The sequence below is a fragment of the Carassius gibelio genome, chromosome A13, assembly GCF_023724105.1.
Source record: "Carassius gibelio isolate Cgi1373 ecotype wild population from Czech Republic chromosome A13, carGib1.2-hapl.c, whole genome shotgun sequence".
Classification (NCBI taxonomy): domain Eukaryota; kingdom Metazoa; phylum Chordata; class Actinopteri; order Cypriniformes; family Cyprinidae; genus Carassius; species Carassius gibelio.
Window position 1 is genome coordinate 26,588,673 of NC_068383.1, and position 19,092 is coordinate 26,607,764.

Below are 19,092 nucleotides of genomic sequence, written 5' to 3' on the forward strand. Positions count from 1 at the left end.
TTAATCGTTGTTTAATTAGCACACCAAAAATGCTGGATCGTTTCAACCCAACTTTAGCTCAAATATGGACTAAAGCAACTTTTGAGTTAAAAATCAAATTTCTAAATGTAACCCAATGGTTGGGTTAGTCCATATTTGACCCAAAGTTGAGTTGAAACAACCCTGCATTTTTCAGAGTGTATCGTTGTGAATTAGACTTTATTAAATTCATTTTGAGCATCTCATGATATATTGTGTAGAAGTACCGTGTAAAAATGTTTTCTTTGTTTCTAAAACCGTGTTTTTTTTATTTTTTACTTTTACATGAATTCAATTTTAACGGCTCACAAAGCAATTTCTTTAACGAATTAAACGTTTAAGGACATTACATAGCCTTCTATAATTTTATTTTATTTCGTTCTTATTTCTTTTTGGCCTACATTATCTCTAAAGATTATTTATTTTAACCAAGGAAATTATTTCTGTCTATCACGAATTGTGTTTTGGAACAGTTTTTTAAGTGTGTCAAATATTTGATTGTATATGGATATAATATGAAATGAATCTGATAATTGTCACTATTTTCTGTAACAATTTTTGATATTTAACAGCGGACTGAGTTTATTATTATTATTATTAATATTACAGCTGTAACATCTGCATAAAGCATAATACATTTAATATGTACAACACGTTACACAATATACAAAACAACAGGGAATTATTTTTTACAGTATAGTTTTATTGAAATTTCATCCAGGAACACTGGGCAATAATAAATATCTTATTTGTCAACAAGAATGTACAAAAATAAAGATCACGGCAATCTCTCTGGAATAACTACATTTTCCCAAGAAAAAAAAGATCATGCTTATAAGTTGTTTGAACAAGATGCCATGCCGAAAAATTTCAAATAAGGATACGTCACAGAAATAACACGACTGAAGGCCCAGATGAAAAATAACAAATAAATCGAAAGAGATATAATAATACCACTCTAGTGCGAACTAAATCCATAGTCGTACAGTTTTCATCCGAAATGCCATTTCACAATCCTTGTTTTCAACATGTGGGATTCATATTTTCATAATCTTTGTAAAAAAAGATACATGCACGCGACTCTCCACATCACATGATCAACAAGTAGCCTTCAGGATAGCCGAAGCACCAGAGTAATGATGTAAATATGTGACAATGACGCCAGGATCCTTCTAACAGCGTTTGTAGGAGATCCCGCGTTAAAGTAGAAACGGTAGAAACTCGGGTCGTTGTCTCTGCGTTTTTTGGCGGACAGTATGGTTACCACGGCACATGTTTGTGAGGGGAGTGCTCGCGCTTCCAGGGCAACTTCAAACACACAGAATCCAGCTCAAATAGATCACTTTACTCTCATTTACAGTGAATGTGCGCGGAGCCTATTCAGCACGTGCTCCACAACGATAAAGAAGTTTACCTTACACACCAATCGACGACATCCTTGTTACAAGGACGAAGTTGTGTATTTGTAAGGGCTAAAACAAACAAACAAACAGACAGACAGACAGACAGACAGACAGATCATGCAAAGTCCGGTCCGTTCACTGTTTACACCGTGACGTTCACTTCATCGCGTCCTTGTTCTCTGTGGAAAGCCTCGTCAGTCCTGTGGAGGTGATGGGCAGGTGGGGAGGCGGTGGCACCTGGCAAATCGTGCAGGGGCACGGCAAGCCCGCCCAGTGCTGGAACGAGCCCCCGAGCTGCAGCGGAGGGGCAGGGGTGCTCTTCATCAAAGAGTGCGGCGCCCTGATGGAGGTAAGTCCCGGTAAAGCGCTGGAAAGCGTCGAGGAGGTGGACGAGGTCAGCGCGCTCCCGAGGAGAGGATGCACCTGATGCGCCGAGTGCGCGCCGCCGTGGCTCACCGACCCGCAGTGAAACGCCGAGTGGTGGCCGCCGTAGATCTCACCCACCAGCCGCTTCATCTCGTCCAGCGAGCTCGTCAGCATCAGGATGTAGTTTCTGGCCAGCAGGAGCGTGGCGATCTTGGACAGCTTGCGCACCGAGGGCCCGTGCGCGTACGGCATGACCTCTCGGAGCCCGTCCATCGCCAGGTTCAGGTCGTGCATGCGCTTGCGCTCTCGGCCGTTGATCTTCAGGCGCAGGTGCTGGATCTCCTGCTCGGTCACCTGCTTCTTGAGCTTGTACTTGCTGCCGGAGGGCGACTTGGCCCCGTGCTCGCCCGTCATCTTCTGGAGCAGCTCGCTCTGTGTGGAGGACACCGAGTTCAGACGTCCGTCCTGGGGATGGAGGTGATCGCGGAGGTACATCCCATCCATGTCTGGAGAGGAGGCTCTGCTGGAGGAGCTGGAGTCCGAATTCATTTTAAGGCTGCGCTTCTAGGAGGTTGTCTCTTGCTCTTGCCTTGTTTTAATTTCAAGTCCTGCTTGATCACCTGATTTATCCCACTGGAGCCTGCCTCTCTCTCTCTCTCTCTCTCTCTGGGCTGATGTCGGTCGGGATGCACCTCTTGTCTGTGAAGAGCATCACAGGGCTCTGTATTTATAGTGCTGCTCGAGAGGGGCCAAACAAAAGGAGCCCCTCTATTCATAACGGTCTTGTTCGGATGACGTCCCCATTATCTCGAGCGCTGTGCTTTGACTGTCCCATTGACCAAAGGAGCATCTATTCATATTCATTGTACTGAGATCATGGGGAGACACTTCAGCCCAGGAGCCTCTGAAACTTTAGATACTTCTCCTCTCTTAAGAAACGAGTCCTGCATCATTCATTTCACTTCACAGACACAGTTATGTGTATATCAAGCTTACTGATGAATCACAGAATGATACCGTATTATCACGTTCAGTAATATAAAATAATTAAATTAACAAGCATGTTTACATTAATGATTTTTTACAAATATCTGATTCTTGAAGTTTGATCTGCTATGCTTGTCATAAAACACAAATTCATAATGAAATATGTCTTGTGTAGAGCTATTTTAAAGTTCACAAATGATGAAATTACAGTAAATGCCCCATCAAATTTAAATCTTAATTTAATTAAAAAACCTTTAATGCTTTAAATCTTAATAACTATCAGAGGGGTATCTTTTACAGTTTTTGACGACTTAGAATTACATTTTTGATTAAATAAAATAGATTTGAAATCCTGAAAACTTAAGAATAGGGAACAAAGATGTTATTATTGATGCTTATGTTTTTTTAATGTTTAATAATATTATTTTTTGCAAATAAAAAATTTAGAGGAACCTTGTGGATGATTTTGTTTTTCCTAAGGTAAAATTTAATGGTGATACTGCATAATTGTATTTTTAATTGAATTGTATATCTGTTCATTTTTTTTATTTCCTATTTTCCTTTTAATTAAACATAAAAAAAAAAAAATTCCCTGGTATAAAATGGCTAAAGTTGCTTTTGTGTGTCTATGCAGTTATGTTTCATTTCCTTTTATAAACATTATAATATCAATAATTACTATATCACATGGAATGAATTAAAATATAATTCTGTATGTATCAATTTAAAACATATCTTTTTTTAAAACATTAAAATATTTAGTCAATTATCTGAAAAGCGGCTGTAATTGTATCATTGTAATTAAATGGCAATGTGTACAAATATTGGTTATTAAATTTATGCTCACTTAGACAAATATGTTTAGTAACAAGATGATTTGTTGGATTACATTTGGCATTATTTGATATGGATTACAAACAGAGCAAATATTATTAATATATTGGTAAGTTAAATACGAAATGCATTTATCTTTACAATATATAAGTGATCCTTTCATTGCCAGATGATGTTCAGATGATGTGCACTTGCTGTTCTGAAATCTTTTGTCACAGACATTCGAGGTTTGTTAATATGAAACAAACTAAGAAAAGTAAAAAAAAAAAAAAAAATACTGTTTGTAATTTCCATTGCATAATACAGTTCTGTATGATATACATTTGTATACTGTCTCATAATTATAACATGTTCTAGATATCTGTATACAAATTAAAATATAAATTATAAGGTAACGTAATAAAAACAACTGTCCCACAGCATTCTGGAATTGGTAGAAGTTCCCAATCTCGTGTATGCAAGGGAGAAAAAAAAGAGTCTTCCCTCTGGTAGTCTCATTGGTTTTCCACAGCAATAAAAGCTACATATAAAGAGTGAAAATATGAATTCACTGCAGCACAGAGGAAGATGAAAGGGAATCGTTTCTCATAAAGGTGCTGCAATGCAAAGAAAAGCCCGGGACTGCTTTACTCTCTCTTGGTGGCATCTGAAAGTGTAAAGCTTTGAATACCAATTGCTTGAACTGGACATATGTGAATCCTTCTTAATCCTACTAATCCTGTCTCCAAGTGTTTCTTTGTCTGTGGGGGGAACCACATAGATCTAAGTGAAAGTGTTCCTAATCCGGCCAATGTGGAAAAATGTCTCAGTGTGTGAGCGGAGGGGAGAGGGAAGGGTTCGGAGGGGGGAGAGGAGGGCTGATGTGGAGTGACAGGGGGAGGTCTCATTTACTCATGAGTACGGGACGGTCTCTGTAGGCAGAGCCAGAGTTAGGGCTCTTTATAACAGCCGTACCGTACTAGTCCTGTTCCTCCAAAATACACAGAGCTGCATTCTATCTGGTTGATTTTGTCGGGGTTGCATAAACAAAAACTAAGAGCAATGCCCTTAAGAATGCAGTTTGAGGTATGCATTGAAAAGCACAATATTTTCAGACATGAACATAAAAAATGAAAATAAAATGGCTCCAAAAACTATGTGCACAATTGGAGAAAAATGTACGAATTCCACTGCATTAGCTAATAAATAATTCACCCAAGTGACATCTGCAAAGAAACAATGCTAGAGGTTTTCACACTTCATTTTTCTGAGCAATCACCAGTCCAAATAAAGCCAACTGCCCTCAAGTTCACACAGGTGTCCTAGAAGAGGACCACGGGGGCAGAGAATCACACAATATCTGACAACCAGAAAACATTTTCTCAACAAAATCAGTGCAAAAATAAGAAGCAGCACAGAACTGACACGCTGACAGAAGTTAGGGCCGTCCAGCCCCTGCAAGGCCCAGTGCTCTCAGACAATAGGTGACGTGCTAGATTACATCGGACAGCATTTTTATAAGCCAGCTGAAGTAGAATTGACCTTTTATTCTTGGTGACCAATTTAGAAAAGTCAGATGTAGGTAAAAAAAAAAATCAGCGTAATATTCTTTTTGTTTTTAATTTTTTTCAGAACCGTTTTTTTATTTTGTTACAATGCCATTGGGTTTCTGAAGGAAAGATAGCAATGAATCTTTGAATCCCTTGATTCTATATTCTGTTATCTTACAAGTAAACAAACCTTGAAATCTGAGAAATCTAATTATCATTGTGATCAAACGGTAAAAGCTCACTAATTAAAGAGCTTGTGAGAAGCAGCGCAATGAATGTGAGGTTTCTAATTAATATTTTCAGGGTTATTTTCCTCAAAGTCCACGTTTGCATATATTAGGCAAAATCCGAGGAATTAACATTTTAGTGCATAAAAAGGATGCCTTTATGCTTTTCTTTAAATTGATAAGTGTGTATAACTACTACTGCTGGAACAAGTAGTTAAATTGAAAAAGCTGGCATTTAGTGTCTCAGAAACATTTTTGAAAGATTGGCCACAAAAAAAAAAAAAAAAAAAAAAAAAAAAAAAAACATTACAACATGTTTTGCTCTAAAACACTCAATGTTCATTCAGATGATGCCTTATCAAACAGGTTTGAGGCGGGACAATCAGTTTATCTGACCAATGACAGTTCAGGAAACTTGTCTGCAAATTCCATTTGATTTCAAGCTTTCCCTTTAATTTGGAGATGTTCAAAGATTTTAATCTGTCTCTGAAAAGACATTCTGAAGTTCAGTGACCCTTACATGTCATACATGAAATAAATATAATCTATATAAATATATATCGTTTCCCATGTTTTCCATCAATATGCAAATACAAAAGAAACAATAAGTAGGCCTACATTGCATACATTTGGAGCAGAAATAAAATCCTTGATATGAAGTGTTTATTATGAATTTGTTTATCACAGACCTATACTGTACATCTCTTGTGTCAAATATGCAAATATACATATATAACATATGCTTATATTATAAACCTATATGTTTTGAAAATATATCCATGCTATAAACCCTGTCAATATATGTTGACATTATCTTTTATTTTGACATATATAGATATATAAAAAATTAAGAAGAACATATAGGAGCATCCAAGATATATATATATAGTTGTTGTTCCCATACACTACATAAAATACCATATAAAAATGAACTAAAGGAATTTTACATACGTTATAATATTATATCTTCATATATCAATATATATGTCCCCTTATAGGTAAAACTGTGTTTAAATGTGTCTAAAATGATGTCACACCTGTTTATTACACGGCTCTGTGGAATATTTGTTTCTGATTGGTCAGTCGAGACATTACGAGTTTTGTTACCCCTCGATAACAAATGGAAAAAGCTGATAACAGGCTCATCCGGGTAACTGAAGTCGGCACTATATGCAGTTAAAACAGTTTTGTTTTAAATCAATATATTTTATTGCCATAATTACTTATGTGGTGAAATGATGTGTAATAAGTGGTTTGATTGCACTGTATCCCTTAAATGTCCGTCTAGTTTGAACATGCCGCTTGCAAGCAACTGCTTGTTTTTCTTTTCACAGAAGCTTTGCGTTCAAATATTTAAACTCGAAGCACTATTTCGTGTCTAGTATCCATTTTATAAGCGGGAAAATGTACATCCAGCCAGTTGTTATTGCAGAATAACTCCCTTTCGGGATGATTAGGACCCCCTACACGAAGTGGTTATTCTGCAATAACCACCGGCTGGATGTACATTATCCCTTACTTATTCTTCGATTTTACTTGAATATATCAGGGCTTTAATGGTGCACCTCACAAAAGGCTAAAATGTGCCATATGGCCAACAAGTCCAGCATTTGAGAATACATCCAGCGCTCGACCAGCCCCAGATCCAGCCTGACACCGCAAGGCTGGCTCTCCCTCAAGTCCCTCCGCTGTGGTAACAGCCTCTCGCTGTCTCACTTTAACTGTCCCTTTCAGCACCAACAATTGTTCGTCTCTTTTCAAGCTCAGTTTCAGCTTGGTAGCCTCCATTCTGCTTTGTGTGTCACTCTGTGTCTGGTTCGCCCCCTTCTAATGGGTGCACATGACCAGAAAATTAAGGCCTGCATCAGGGTTTCGTCAAGATGGGGAACTGGGAGAAGAGATTAATATGTAAGCTTTGCGGCTAAGCTGGATACAGAGGAGGCTGCTTTGTGCCCAGGGAGGGTTACATGTAAGGAGAGAGGGGCTAGCCTTTTCATTCACCAAAACATGTCCCAAGAAGCACCCGCTCACCATTGTGCGATACAACATGGGGGCGGTTGTTTCATTAATTACACATTTTCCATAGGGCTGCAAGGTGGGAGGTATGACGGAGAAAATACAGATGTGTCGGCGGCCAGATCGAGGCAGAGTAGAGAACGAGAAAACACACTGATCTCATCCAAAGATTTTTTCAGAAAAGGAGGCTCTTCTTAGCTGTCCTGCACCTTATCCCAGTAAACTGCTTGGTGGTCCTGTATTGTTTCTCTCTAAGTCTGCGCTAAGCACTATTGTGGGTAGCCATTGTCACAGGCACTTCAGAAGAGAAATCACACCAGCTTGATGAGGCATCGCTGCTCCTTCTGCTCACCAGCACCAAGCTCTCACACATTAGACAATAAGGCTGAAAAGAGCCCAGGCTTGTACCCTGAGAGGGCACATCAGGTTTCATTTCATTGTACTCATTCTCCTCTGGCTTGCCAACGCCACAAACCTCCACTGCTTTATGACCTACTCTGGATTACTGTCATTCAGCTGGGACAGCCCTCTCCAGCCCCCTGGTAACAGAGTAAAACCAGTGGGAGGGTCACGACTTTATGAGGACTTGCCTAAATGCGCCCTTGGATTGTCTCCCATTAGAGCATCCCTCCCTCCCATCAACAATGCCCAACAAGATCCCAGAGCCAAAACAAGACTGGGGCAGTTTTCTACACCTTGGCGATATTCCTGGCAGCTATTTTTCGTATTTCCTTATTTCAATTAAGCAAAAGAGGTAAGGCCTTGTCCCAAATAGAAAAATCTAAGAAGATCCCCAGTATGGTGAACTGTTCACTCTCAGGAATAAAGGTGCAAAAAATGTACCTTAAGGGTAAACAGCTTGTCACTAGGACAGCAATAACATAGGGACATCTCTATACCTTATATACCACTAAAACACGGTGTTCTCCTCCATTGCTGAGTTTAGCTCAAACTCTAATGAAACTTCTTCTCACTTCCTGTGAGTTTGGTCACTTTGGACCTAAACTTTGAGGTAACCAACCCTCTAGAAGCAGCATTGGTTTGTGACCAGTGTGATTTTATAGAAATGTAAACCTTTTAAAACTGTGGTTCTGCCTCCAGGACCCACCCTGCTGAAGCAGCAGTCCTTAAGGTCAGCCTTGAGTAAACTCTGAGTGTTGGTGGCCAAGCTTAACCTTTTACCCTCTCATGTCTTTCCCCATGAAAAGCCATTTTTTATTACTCTCATGCATGAGACATTCATAGTCCAATGGGACTCTTTGATGTAAGTATCAGACCGAAGGAGATATGCAAAAGTAGGTTTTTGCTTTTTCGCCTTCGAGCGGATTTCAGTAATGCCTCGTATTGTATTGTGTTTTGTGTGGGGCTGGGCAAAATGTTAAATATTCATGATATATTAAGAAAAGTCTAATACAACTACACAAAATTGTGGATATTGTTAATTTTAATGTACCTTTTATTGGGCCAAGAAGTTCCTTAAAAACATCATTAGATGATTCTCTGTCATGATGCTACATTATTCAACAGTAACCTGTAACTATTGCAGCATTAAGAGAGAGTTTGATTTTGATGTTAGAGTTATTACGTTTATTAAGCGAATTAATCCAAAACGCTGATTCAATGAATTGTGGATCATTACTCAAAAGTGTTCATGCAAGTCTTTACATGGCTTTTGTTTTAAAATGAAATGTTTTAATAAATACAGGTTATTATTGATAGATTTATGTATTATTGATGGCTACAAATGAATATAATAAAATATTAGTCTGTGTTGTGTTCACCAAGTAAAAGAAATTACCTTGCTTTTGAACTACATTTTTGCCATAAAATTATTTTACTGGCAGAAACATTTCAGGAGAAATGGATGAAAAAATGCATAGCAAACTATTAAAAGGATAAAAAAACAATGTCATTTTGTTACATCATGCAGCTCTAATTTTATGTATGGATGTTGACTGGTCAAACGAAATGACCAATGCCTTCTCTTGCATTTCCATCTCAGAAAAAAGATGCGTGCACTGATTACTCGCAATGCAATCCTCAGATTAAATGAATCCTCCAGTGATATAAGGAGCATGCTGGCCTGCACCTGCTGTCTTGCATATTTCATGGCATTTTTGTCTGAGTTTCTTTCTTTCGCAGAATCCTACATTAGTACTCACTAGTTCAGGTAGTGCAGTTGGGAGGTGAAGGCCAACGTGAAGTTAAACTAACACAAACTCCGAACAAAAGTGGATTCATTCTGCTTGACTGCTCTAATACTCATAAACCACACATACATAATAGGACTAAATTAAAATCAGCTGATTAAATCTAGTTAGAAGAAAAATGAAATTTGAGTCAGCATTTCTATTATTTGTATTCATTTCTGTTTTCTGGTACTGGATGGAAATGTATACTGCCTATCTCTCTTTCTATATATGTACAGTACAGACCAAAAGTTTGGACACACCTTCTCATTCAAAGAGTTTTCTTTATTTTCATGACTATGGCAATTGTAGAGTCACACTGAAGGCATCAAGGGCTATTTGACTAAGAAGGAGAGTGATGGGGTGCTGCTCCAGATGACCTGGCCTCCACAGTCACCGGACCTGAACCCAATCCAGATGGTTTAGGGGTGAGCTGGACCGCAGACTAAAGGCAAAAGGGACAACAATTGCTAAGCATCTCTCGGGGAACTCCTTCAAGACTGTTGAAGACCATTTCAGGTGACTACCTCTTGAAGCTCATCAAGAGAATGCCAAGAGTGTGCAAAGCAGTAATCAAAGCAGAAGGTGGCTACTTTAAAGAACATAGAATATGACATATTTTCAGTTGTTTCACACTTTTTTGTTATGTATATAATTCCACATGTGTTAATTCATAGTTTTGATGCCTTCAGTGTGAATAATCTCGGTTACGTATGTAACCATGGTTCCCTGAATAGGGAACGAGATGCTGCGGTGACGTCACCACGTATGGGAACGCCTTCGGTGTGACGAATGTCTGAAGCCCTATACCATCCCGCCAATCCTATTGGCCAAATGGCGCATGGCACCACCCTACGCATGCGCACGCATGATATACCTGGGTGCAGCGCGCCATTTCGCTCAGATTTCATGACTGAAGATGAAGAACATTATCAAGGTACGGAACGGCCAGAACCGCAGCATCTCGTTCCCTATTCAGGGAACCATGGTTACATACGTAACCGAGATGTTCCCTTTCATAGGTCACTTCGATGGTGCGGTGACGTCACCACGTATGGGAACGATATACCTAAACGCCTGAGGTACCTGATAACTGAGATCCGAGGAAGCATCCGCTCAAGCGGAGAGAACCCGGGAGCCAGGAGCCATCCTCACATCTAGACTGTAGGACTTGATAAAAGTGCTCGGTGAGGACCATCCTGCCGCAGCACAGATATCATCCATAGAAGATGCACTGAGAAAGCTTGAGAAGAAGCCACAGCTCGAGTGGAGTGAGCTTTAACTTACAAGGGCGAAGCGAGTCCGCGCGCCTCATAGGCCAAAGAAATCGCCTCCACCAGCCAATGGGACATGCGCTGTTTTGTAACCGCATGGCCCTTACTTTTATGTCCGAAACAGACAAACAGCTGGTCAGATTCACGCCAAGGGGCTGTACGATCCACATAAGTCTTTAAGCTCTACAGGGCAAAGACTTAGATCTCTTGACCCAGCCTCAGCAGGTGAAAAAGCTTCCAGGACCACATGCTGAAAGCGAAAGGGGTTATATGCGACCTAGGAACATAGTTAGGCCTGGGCCGCAGCAGCACCTTCACAGAGCCCGGTGCAAATTCCATGCCTGAGGGTGAAACAGAAAGAGCCTGTAAATCCCCAACTCCTTGAGGGAGGATAAAGCCATGAGAAGAAGTGTCTTCAGTGTCAGGAATTTATCCGATACAGTCTCCAAGGGCTCAAACGGATGCCCTGATAAACCTAGCAACACAATGGATAAATCCCATGAAGGAACTCGCACAGGGCGGAAAGGCCTCAGCCGTCGCGCACCCTGTATGAACGAGAAACTAGTGGATGACGCCCCACAGAGGCACCGCCTATGTATTCGTGGTAAGCTGAAATGGCTGCCACGTAAACCTTTAAAGTGGCTGGTGTTACGCCATCCGAAAAATGATCCTGGAGGAACTCCAGCACTGAAGCCACTGGGCAGTAAACTGGATCCACATTACGATTGCCACACCAGGCTGTAAACAGTCTCCACTTGAAAGCATATAAGCATCTCGTAGAAGCTGCTCTAGAATTCAATATAGTCTCAGTGGTTTCAACAGAAAGACCGGGACATACTAATGCACTCCGCTCAGTGGCCACGCCCACAGTTTCCACAGATCTGGCCTCGGGTGCCAAATCAGCCTCTGTGCTTGTGATAATAAATCCTGTCTGAAGGGAATCTCCCACGGAGAGCCCGCTAGCAGACTGATCAGATCCGCAAACCACGGCTGCGTGTGCCATCGCGGAGCCACCAGCAACAGCTGTTCCACTCTGTCCCGCCGTATTCTGCATAATACCGCTGGGATCAAACAAATCGGAGGAAAAGCATACAGACTGGTCCTGGGCCAGCTGTGAGCTAATGCATCCACGCCCAGGGGCGATGGGGGGCATAGGGAGAACCATAGCGGGCAATGCGTAGTCATGTTCGACGCGAATAAATCCACTTTCGCTTTGCCGAATATCCGCCATAAAAGATTCACCGTCTGGGGTGTAATCTCCATTCTCCCTGTTCCAGAGCCTGTCTGGATAGCATATCCGCTCCGAAGTTCAAACGTCCGGGGACATGAACAACTCTGATCGATAGAAATTTGTTCTGAGACCAAAGAAGAACATGTCTCGCCAGCCTGCACAGGGGGCGAGAGCGTAATCCTTCCTAGTGATTCAGGTATGAGACAAACGCTGTGTTGTCTGATCTGAGCAGCACAAGACGGCCGATCAGCAGATTCGCGAATTACTGGAGAGCCAGAAAACTGCCAGTAATTCCAATCGGTTTATATACCAACTGCGTTGTGCAGCTGTCCACACTCCATGGGCTGGTAGCCCTTGACAAACAGCTCCCCAACCGGTCAAAGACGCAACCGTCGTGACAGTCTCTGGGAAAGCTCAAATCCCCAGCCGAACCCCGGTAGGAGAATTCGGTTGGCATCCATAGTTTAAACGACATCACACAACTCCGTGTCACCGAAATCGTCCGATGCGGAAGACAACGGGGTGAAATATTTCGTTTTTCCAGCCCATTTTTCCACTGAAAAGGGCGCATGTGAAGTAACCCCAGTAATCCAATGCTGCTCGAAGCGCTGTTTGCTGCGAGACAGTCAATGTTAGAGCGTAGGGACGGCAGTGAGAGTGTTGGATGTGCATTAGCGGTCCAACAGCACTCTATAGTGGAGGGCACAGTCCCTGGCGAACATGAAGGAAAGCGCATGCGTAAACTCGCTGCGTTTCGTTGTGTATAATCCTGAAGTGTATCCACGGCAGGATTTAATTCACCAAGATAAAAATCGGGCCACGTTGCGATTGCGAGAACGTGGCGGCTGTATGAGCAGTCATAAACTGGCCATCTTTGCCAGCCTTTTGTGCCGTCCCTCAAACTCTGAAGGCTGGATAGTGCAGAGTGTCTGAGGGGGCGCTCAAATGATAGCTCAATCCAATGATGCTCGAGGTGCCTTTGCTGCGAGACAGTCAATGTTAGAGCGTGGGGACTGCAGTGAGAGGCTTGGATGTGCATTAGCAGTCCAACAGCACTCTCTAGTGGAGGGCACAGACCCTGGCAAACATAGAAGGGAAGCGCATGCGTCAAACTCGCTGCGTTTCGTTGTGTATAATCCTGAAGCGTGTTCACGGCAGGATCTAATCCAACAAGATAACATTAGGCCACGCCGCTAGCGAGAACGCGGCAGCTGTGTGAGCCGTCATAAACTGACCATATTCGCCAGTCTGTATGCCGTTCCTCAAACTCTGAAGACTGAATTGTGCAGTGTCTGAGGGGCGCTCAAATAACAGCTCACTTCAGTGACGCTCGAAGTGCTTGTGCTGCGAGACAGTCAATGTTAGAGTGTGGGGGTTAAGAACGAGAGGCTTCTCGAAAAGAACCGTAATAAGATAATAAAATTTGCCGAAATAGACACGACTCGATACGTCTTCGACGAGACTAGGTCGCGGCGGAGTTGGCGCGATCCGTTCGGCTAGAGAGGTAGTCAAACGGCATCGCTATATAATAGCAGTCCGCCATGTCACTTAATCGTGGCAAAAACCTGCGCCGTTCGTGATATGCGCTGATAAGGCTGCTTCCAAGACCTCGAAACCTCTTGGTGGAGGTCCGTGAGAAGGGTAGTTTATCCACCGCGCGGATAGCCACATAATAGCACACTGAGGAAGGGGAAGCGCGTTTCTCCTGTCCGCTCGGAGGGAGAGAACCGCTTATGCCGGCCAGAGCCTACTCTGAGTTCGAAGCTGCGGTTAGACAACATAGTATAAAAGCAAAACTGCTCTGATTAACGCGCTCGAGTAGGGAAGAGCTAGCAAGTGGAAAAACTCCAGTGCATCACTGTATTCATAGTCAAGCCGCACATATCGCCCTTAACCAACACCTCGTGCGGGGCCTCGGCGAACGGTGGGGGTTAGACGCGAGGCGACTGAAGAAATAGACTCCAGAGCGCGAATACTTTTCTTATTTTACCATAGCCGTAGGCTATCACAGAGAGTACATGAGAGAGGCTGAAAACGAATCTCTCATGAGTGCCTCCCTGTGATAAACCCATTATACGGCTCTTACCTTTCGTTGACTCATCGCGTCCGCGAAAGAGGAGTTAAACACTGCTCGAAGAAAATCGATGGAGAACGCGAGATGATAGGGCACAGATGATTCGCTATTCCTGAAGGAATGAAATCTGAGCGAAATGGCGCGCTGCACCCAGGTATATCATGCGTGCGCATGCGTAGGGTGGTGCCATGCGCCATTTGGCCAATAGGATTGGCGGGATGGTAAAGGGCTTCAGACATTCGTCACACCGAAGGTGTTCCCATACGTGGTGACGTCACCGCAGCATCGAAGTGACCTATGAAAGGGAACTACAATTTTCATAGTCATGAAAATAAAGAAAACTCTTTGAATGAGAAGGTGTGTCCAAACTTTTGGTCTGCACTATATATATATATATATGTATATATATATATATATATATACTTACCTCATTTTAAATCAATTTTAACCACTTTAAAATTTATTTTATTATGAATAAAATAAAATAAATCATGATTATGATCAAATGTATCTCATGGAAGAACTGCAACGAATGACAACAGTTCATCTATGAAATGCAATTGATGTTAAACCCCTTAACATATTTTATATTCCTCAAAACATTTGATGAAGATTATCAAAAATCAACCAATTATCCATGTAATTAAAGGGTATTTAGCATCAACAATTTCAATTCTTTGAATAAAAGGCAAGGAGCAGGAAGCAACACCTGTGTGTTGTAGAGCTTCTGAAAGGGCCCTCAAAACCCTTGTGCAACAAATGACACAGTAAAGCCATTCAGGAGGGCTTTTCTAAGGAGAAACCCAGCAAAGCATGCAAGTAGGGTAATTTAGAGATACTGAAGGAGACCCGATCGTCTCTACCCCTCTGATATACAGCTGCAAACAGGGAGTCATTGCCTCCCAGGCCCGGGATCTGAGCACATGCAGTGCTTTCCTGCGCTTCTCAGCCCATCAGCTAATGGAGGAAGTTAATTGTGTTGGTTGTAAGACCAGCTGTCACGCCAGCCTTATTTCCATAGTAATAGGATGAGGGTGGCATGGACGGCATGCCTCAGCCATGGCGGGGACCACCGAACACACACACACACACACACACACACACAATGAACAACTACAAATGCTGAGCTTGTCAGCCAGATCCAAAACAGCTGTAATTAAACCAAACAATACAACAGTCAGAATCAACAAGGATAAACAGAACACATCTTGCCAAGTAAGCATAAAATGGAGAATTTAGTCTCCATCAGATCTTGTTTTCTGTGTTTCACTAGGACTACAAATACAATGACTTCAGTAAAAGTTTGGCCAATCACAGGAGGAGAAAAGAAAGGCAGTTTAATACGACCGTCTGTGTCAAACAGCAGCTGTTCTTCTCATGAGTACAGGACACCTCTCGGACAAGCTGTCAAAACTCAGTCATACAGTTTATAGATATTTTTCAGTTATTCGGCTGTTAGCACAGTCCTAACAGCACAGAAAAAAAGTTATTTGGCAAAAAGAGGTCAGGAAATGTCTCCACTGTTTCTCAAAAATGACACCTATAATTATGCATTTAATATGCACATTAGCAATTGCAACAGATCAACTTCTGATCACCTGGAACAGACTGATGGCTCAAGGAGTCCAAAATTTCCAAGCTCTTTTAATGCAAGCAATATGATTATGCCATATAGCAACTTATTTAACTTGCCAACAGCTCGAATGGGTTTTTTCCCCATATTTTTATTTGTACACATTTAAAATGCTAATGGCCACTTTATTACATGCTCTATCAAATGCAAATGTTTTGTTTTACTGCGGCAAATTTGGGCTGACAAAGGCATTAGCATATCTTATGCCTTTCTCCTTAGCATGCGCTGGGGCGGCGAGAGGCGTGGAAATGCTATAAATTACATTAACAGGCGCATTAGATAAACAAGCTGAAATGATGTGGCCGTTAAGACCTGCAGTGAGGTTGTTTGAGCAAATGAAGGTGTCTGGCTTTGCTAGCATATGGCACACCAATTTGATCAAATCAGCACTGTCTGAACATTAGCTGGAAGTGTCAGGCGAGCCTGGAACAGTCTAATAGTCATCATTTTAATAACAGTTTATAACAGTGGAAGATTAAGAAACTTCAAGAAGCCTAAAAACAACTTTTTATTGCTAGTGTAATCACATAAAACACAATATTAACATTTTTACTGTATTTTTGACCCAAAAAATGCAGCCTTGGTGAGACTTCTTTAGATAAAATAAAAAACGTAATTATTAAAAAACTTTGGAATATTAATAATAATTAATACTTTCATTTATAGGCTGAAACACCTAAAAACACAAAATAAAAGCAAGCTAAAACGCATAGACGGCAGTTTTCCTGAGCGTCGACTTAAAGTCAGATACAGATATTAGTTATTTATTTACCTGTTGTAAGTACATTTTAATATATCATTTTTTAATACTATTGTTGTTGTTATTATTATTCAACAAATCACACTGCTACCGTTTATTTATTTTTATAAGAAAGGATTTTAAACCTTATTTTTCTTCAGTTTAAATTTTAAATAAATATTCATGTCAAGTTTAATGTTCCTGTAGTTCAACTGGTAGAGCATTGCCTTATCAAGCGCAAGGTTGGGGGTTCAATTCCCCGGGAACACATGATAGGTAAAAATTGTTAGCCTGAATCGCTTTGGATAAATATTCACCTGATTTCTCCCTCGTGTTTAAATATCCTGTCTTTTGAGTTCCTCCTTGTCCGTGATTGATGTTGTATCCTGAGTTAAGTTAAGTTTATGTATGATGTTGGATGTACCCTTATTCCTCCGCGATCATTAAAAGAACCCCTTTGTATATCATCTTCCTCGTGCGCCTTCATTCACATACCAGCAACGCTTAACAGAATCACCGACCAAACAGTTTATTTAGCGGCGTTTTTCTTTCTTGTTGTTTTCCTCCCTCTCCAGGAATGGCATCACCAGCCGTCCAACTCCTGTGTCTGGAGCAACTGGACCGTTCGCTGGAGGACCATACCAGGGACTTTCTAGATCTGGCGTGCCTTACCCACTTCCCCGACCTTCTCCGATTAATGGACCTTGTAGACTGGTTTGTGGAGGTAAATCCTGAATCTCCTGTTTCTCCGCGGGTTCCGTCCAGCCCTGAATTTCCTCCTTCCTCCTCCACTTGATAATCAGGAACTCCAGATCAGCAGAGCAGTAGATATCAACAATTTAGCAGAAAGTATTTCAAAAGAGTTAACCCTGTATCCTGTTTTCTGGGTCACATTAAGAATATAACTATATATTGTTGACCAGTCTGACGGGGCTCATGCTTATAACAGTAGTTTGGTGGAGTAGACTCATTTAGACCAAAATAATAATTTGGTTTTAGCCAGGTTTCATTCAAGCAGAGTACATCAAAACTATTATCTGTGATCATTTCATTTACAATAACTGCTTTGGGTGTGAGTGATATAATATTTATAAGCTTTAAAGATTGTTTTTGTTAATTTACTTTACATTTTTCTGGTTTAATTATGATAAGATTTTTTCTAGATCCTACATTATATTTTGACCTCACTATTCAGGGAATATTATTATTCATCATAATAGTTATCTGAGAATTGTCTTACTATTCACATGGAGCGAAGTGTCCTGGAGATGTTGTCAGAAAGCAGCTCCGCTCCGATTTTGCTGGGGTGTAATCCATCAGCGCGAAACAGCCTAGGACGCTCCCAGAAAAGATTCCAGTTATTAACAAATAGCAGTTTCTGCTCTTTACACCATGACAATAGCCATTCATTTAAAGCAAAAAGTTTACTGAATGTAGCTCAAACGTGTCCTCACCTGCACTCAAAGGTAGACATACAACAATCATTAAAGCAAGTAACAGCGAGTAAAGCAATGGTAATGTATGTGAATAGACTAGCAATGCAAGCAGGATTAGTGGCAACAACGCTGGCGATGCTAACAAGCTATAAGCTAAAGAGTGGACTCAGGAAATCAAAATAAAACTAGTGATAAAGCGCTCTGATTGTTTTGGCTGTAGAATACGATAGAGGATATATTCACACATTATAGAAATAAAAATTATGCTGTATTAAATAGATTAGAAAATAATTAATGTAACAGAGATCAAAGTTATCAAAGTCAAGACACACTAATTTATTATATAAATCCAAGACATAATAATATATTATTATTATTATTATTATTATTATTAAAATATTTAACAAAGTACTTTGATGTTTGTTGGAATTGGAAAGGCATTTAAAATATTTTTCCCCCTTCTGTTCACATTTTAAATAAATATCCGGTTATAATTGTCGATATTTAATTGGCTATATTTCTCATGTAAAGTAGAACTTGCTCACAACCCTCAGTCATGTTTCATTTATGAGGGAACTGCTCTTTTGAGTTGGTTCCTTTTAATGAATTGGTCAAAATGACTCATAAAATGTAAAATGACTTATAAACGAAACAGACATTGAGAAGTCATGGAAAGTCATTGAACAAGAAGAGTGAGAACACTGTATATTACAAAAGGTCATTTTTCAATCTCCTCTGGGGGAAGATGGGGCAGCAAGAGCTTGTTTGTTCATTAAGATCACACACATGTCTGACTCTGAACGCAGCACCGATGGAGACACAGGTGAAGAGCTGCTGCTGTATAAAGCTCTGGAAGATCTTCCCCAGGACAGCTAGTTAGATTACGATGCACATGACCCAACGTCATTTTTAAGCAACCCTCCATCCATTCTTTATGGAGGCCTGAACATCCTCAATCCCACTTCACACCCATCGTGGGCTGTCAGGAAGCCTCGGGCCCAAACAGATGGCCAGCAGTCTCTACATGGACAGCACTGGCTCCTCTGATGCAGAGGCATATGGCTGTAGTCCCGTCCCCTGCTGACTGCTCGTCAGCTCAGTCTCACCAGGACACACACTCACTCACACACACCGCT

General features: G+C 41.1%; 1 protein-coding gene across 1 annotated transcript; it reads right to left on the reverse strand.

The window, feature by feature from the left end:
- Positions 1-708: 708 nt before the first annotated feature.
- On the reverse strand, positions 709-2,491 carry LOC128026557 (oligodendrocyte transcription factor 3-like). The gene has a single exon (XM_052613821.1). The coding sequence runs from the start codon at positions 2,334-2,336 to the stop codon at positions 1,578-1,580; it is 759 nt and encodes a 252-aa protein (XP_052469781.1). The 5' UTR covers positions 2,337-2,491; the 3' UTR covers positions 709-1,577.
- Positions 2,492-19,092: the final 16,601 nt, after the last annotated feature.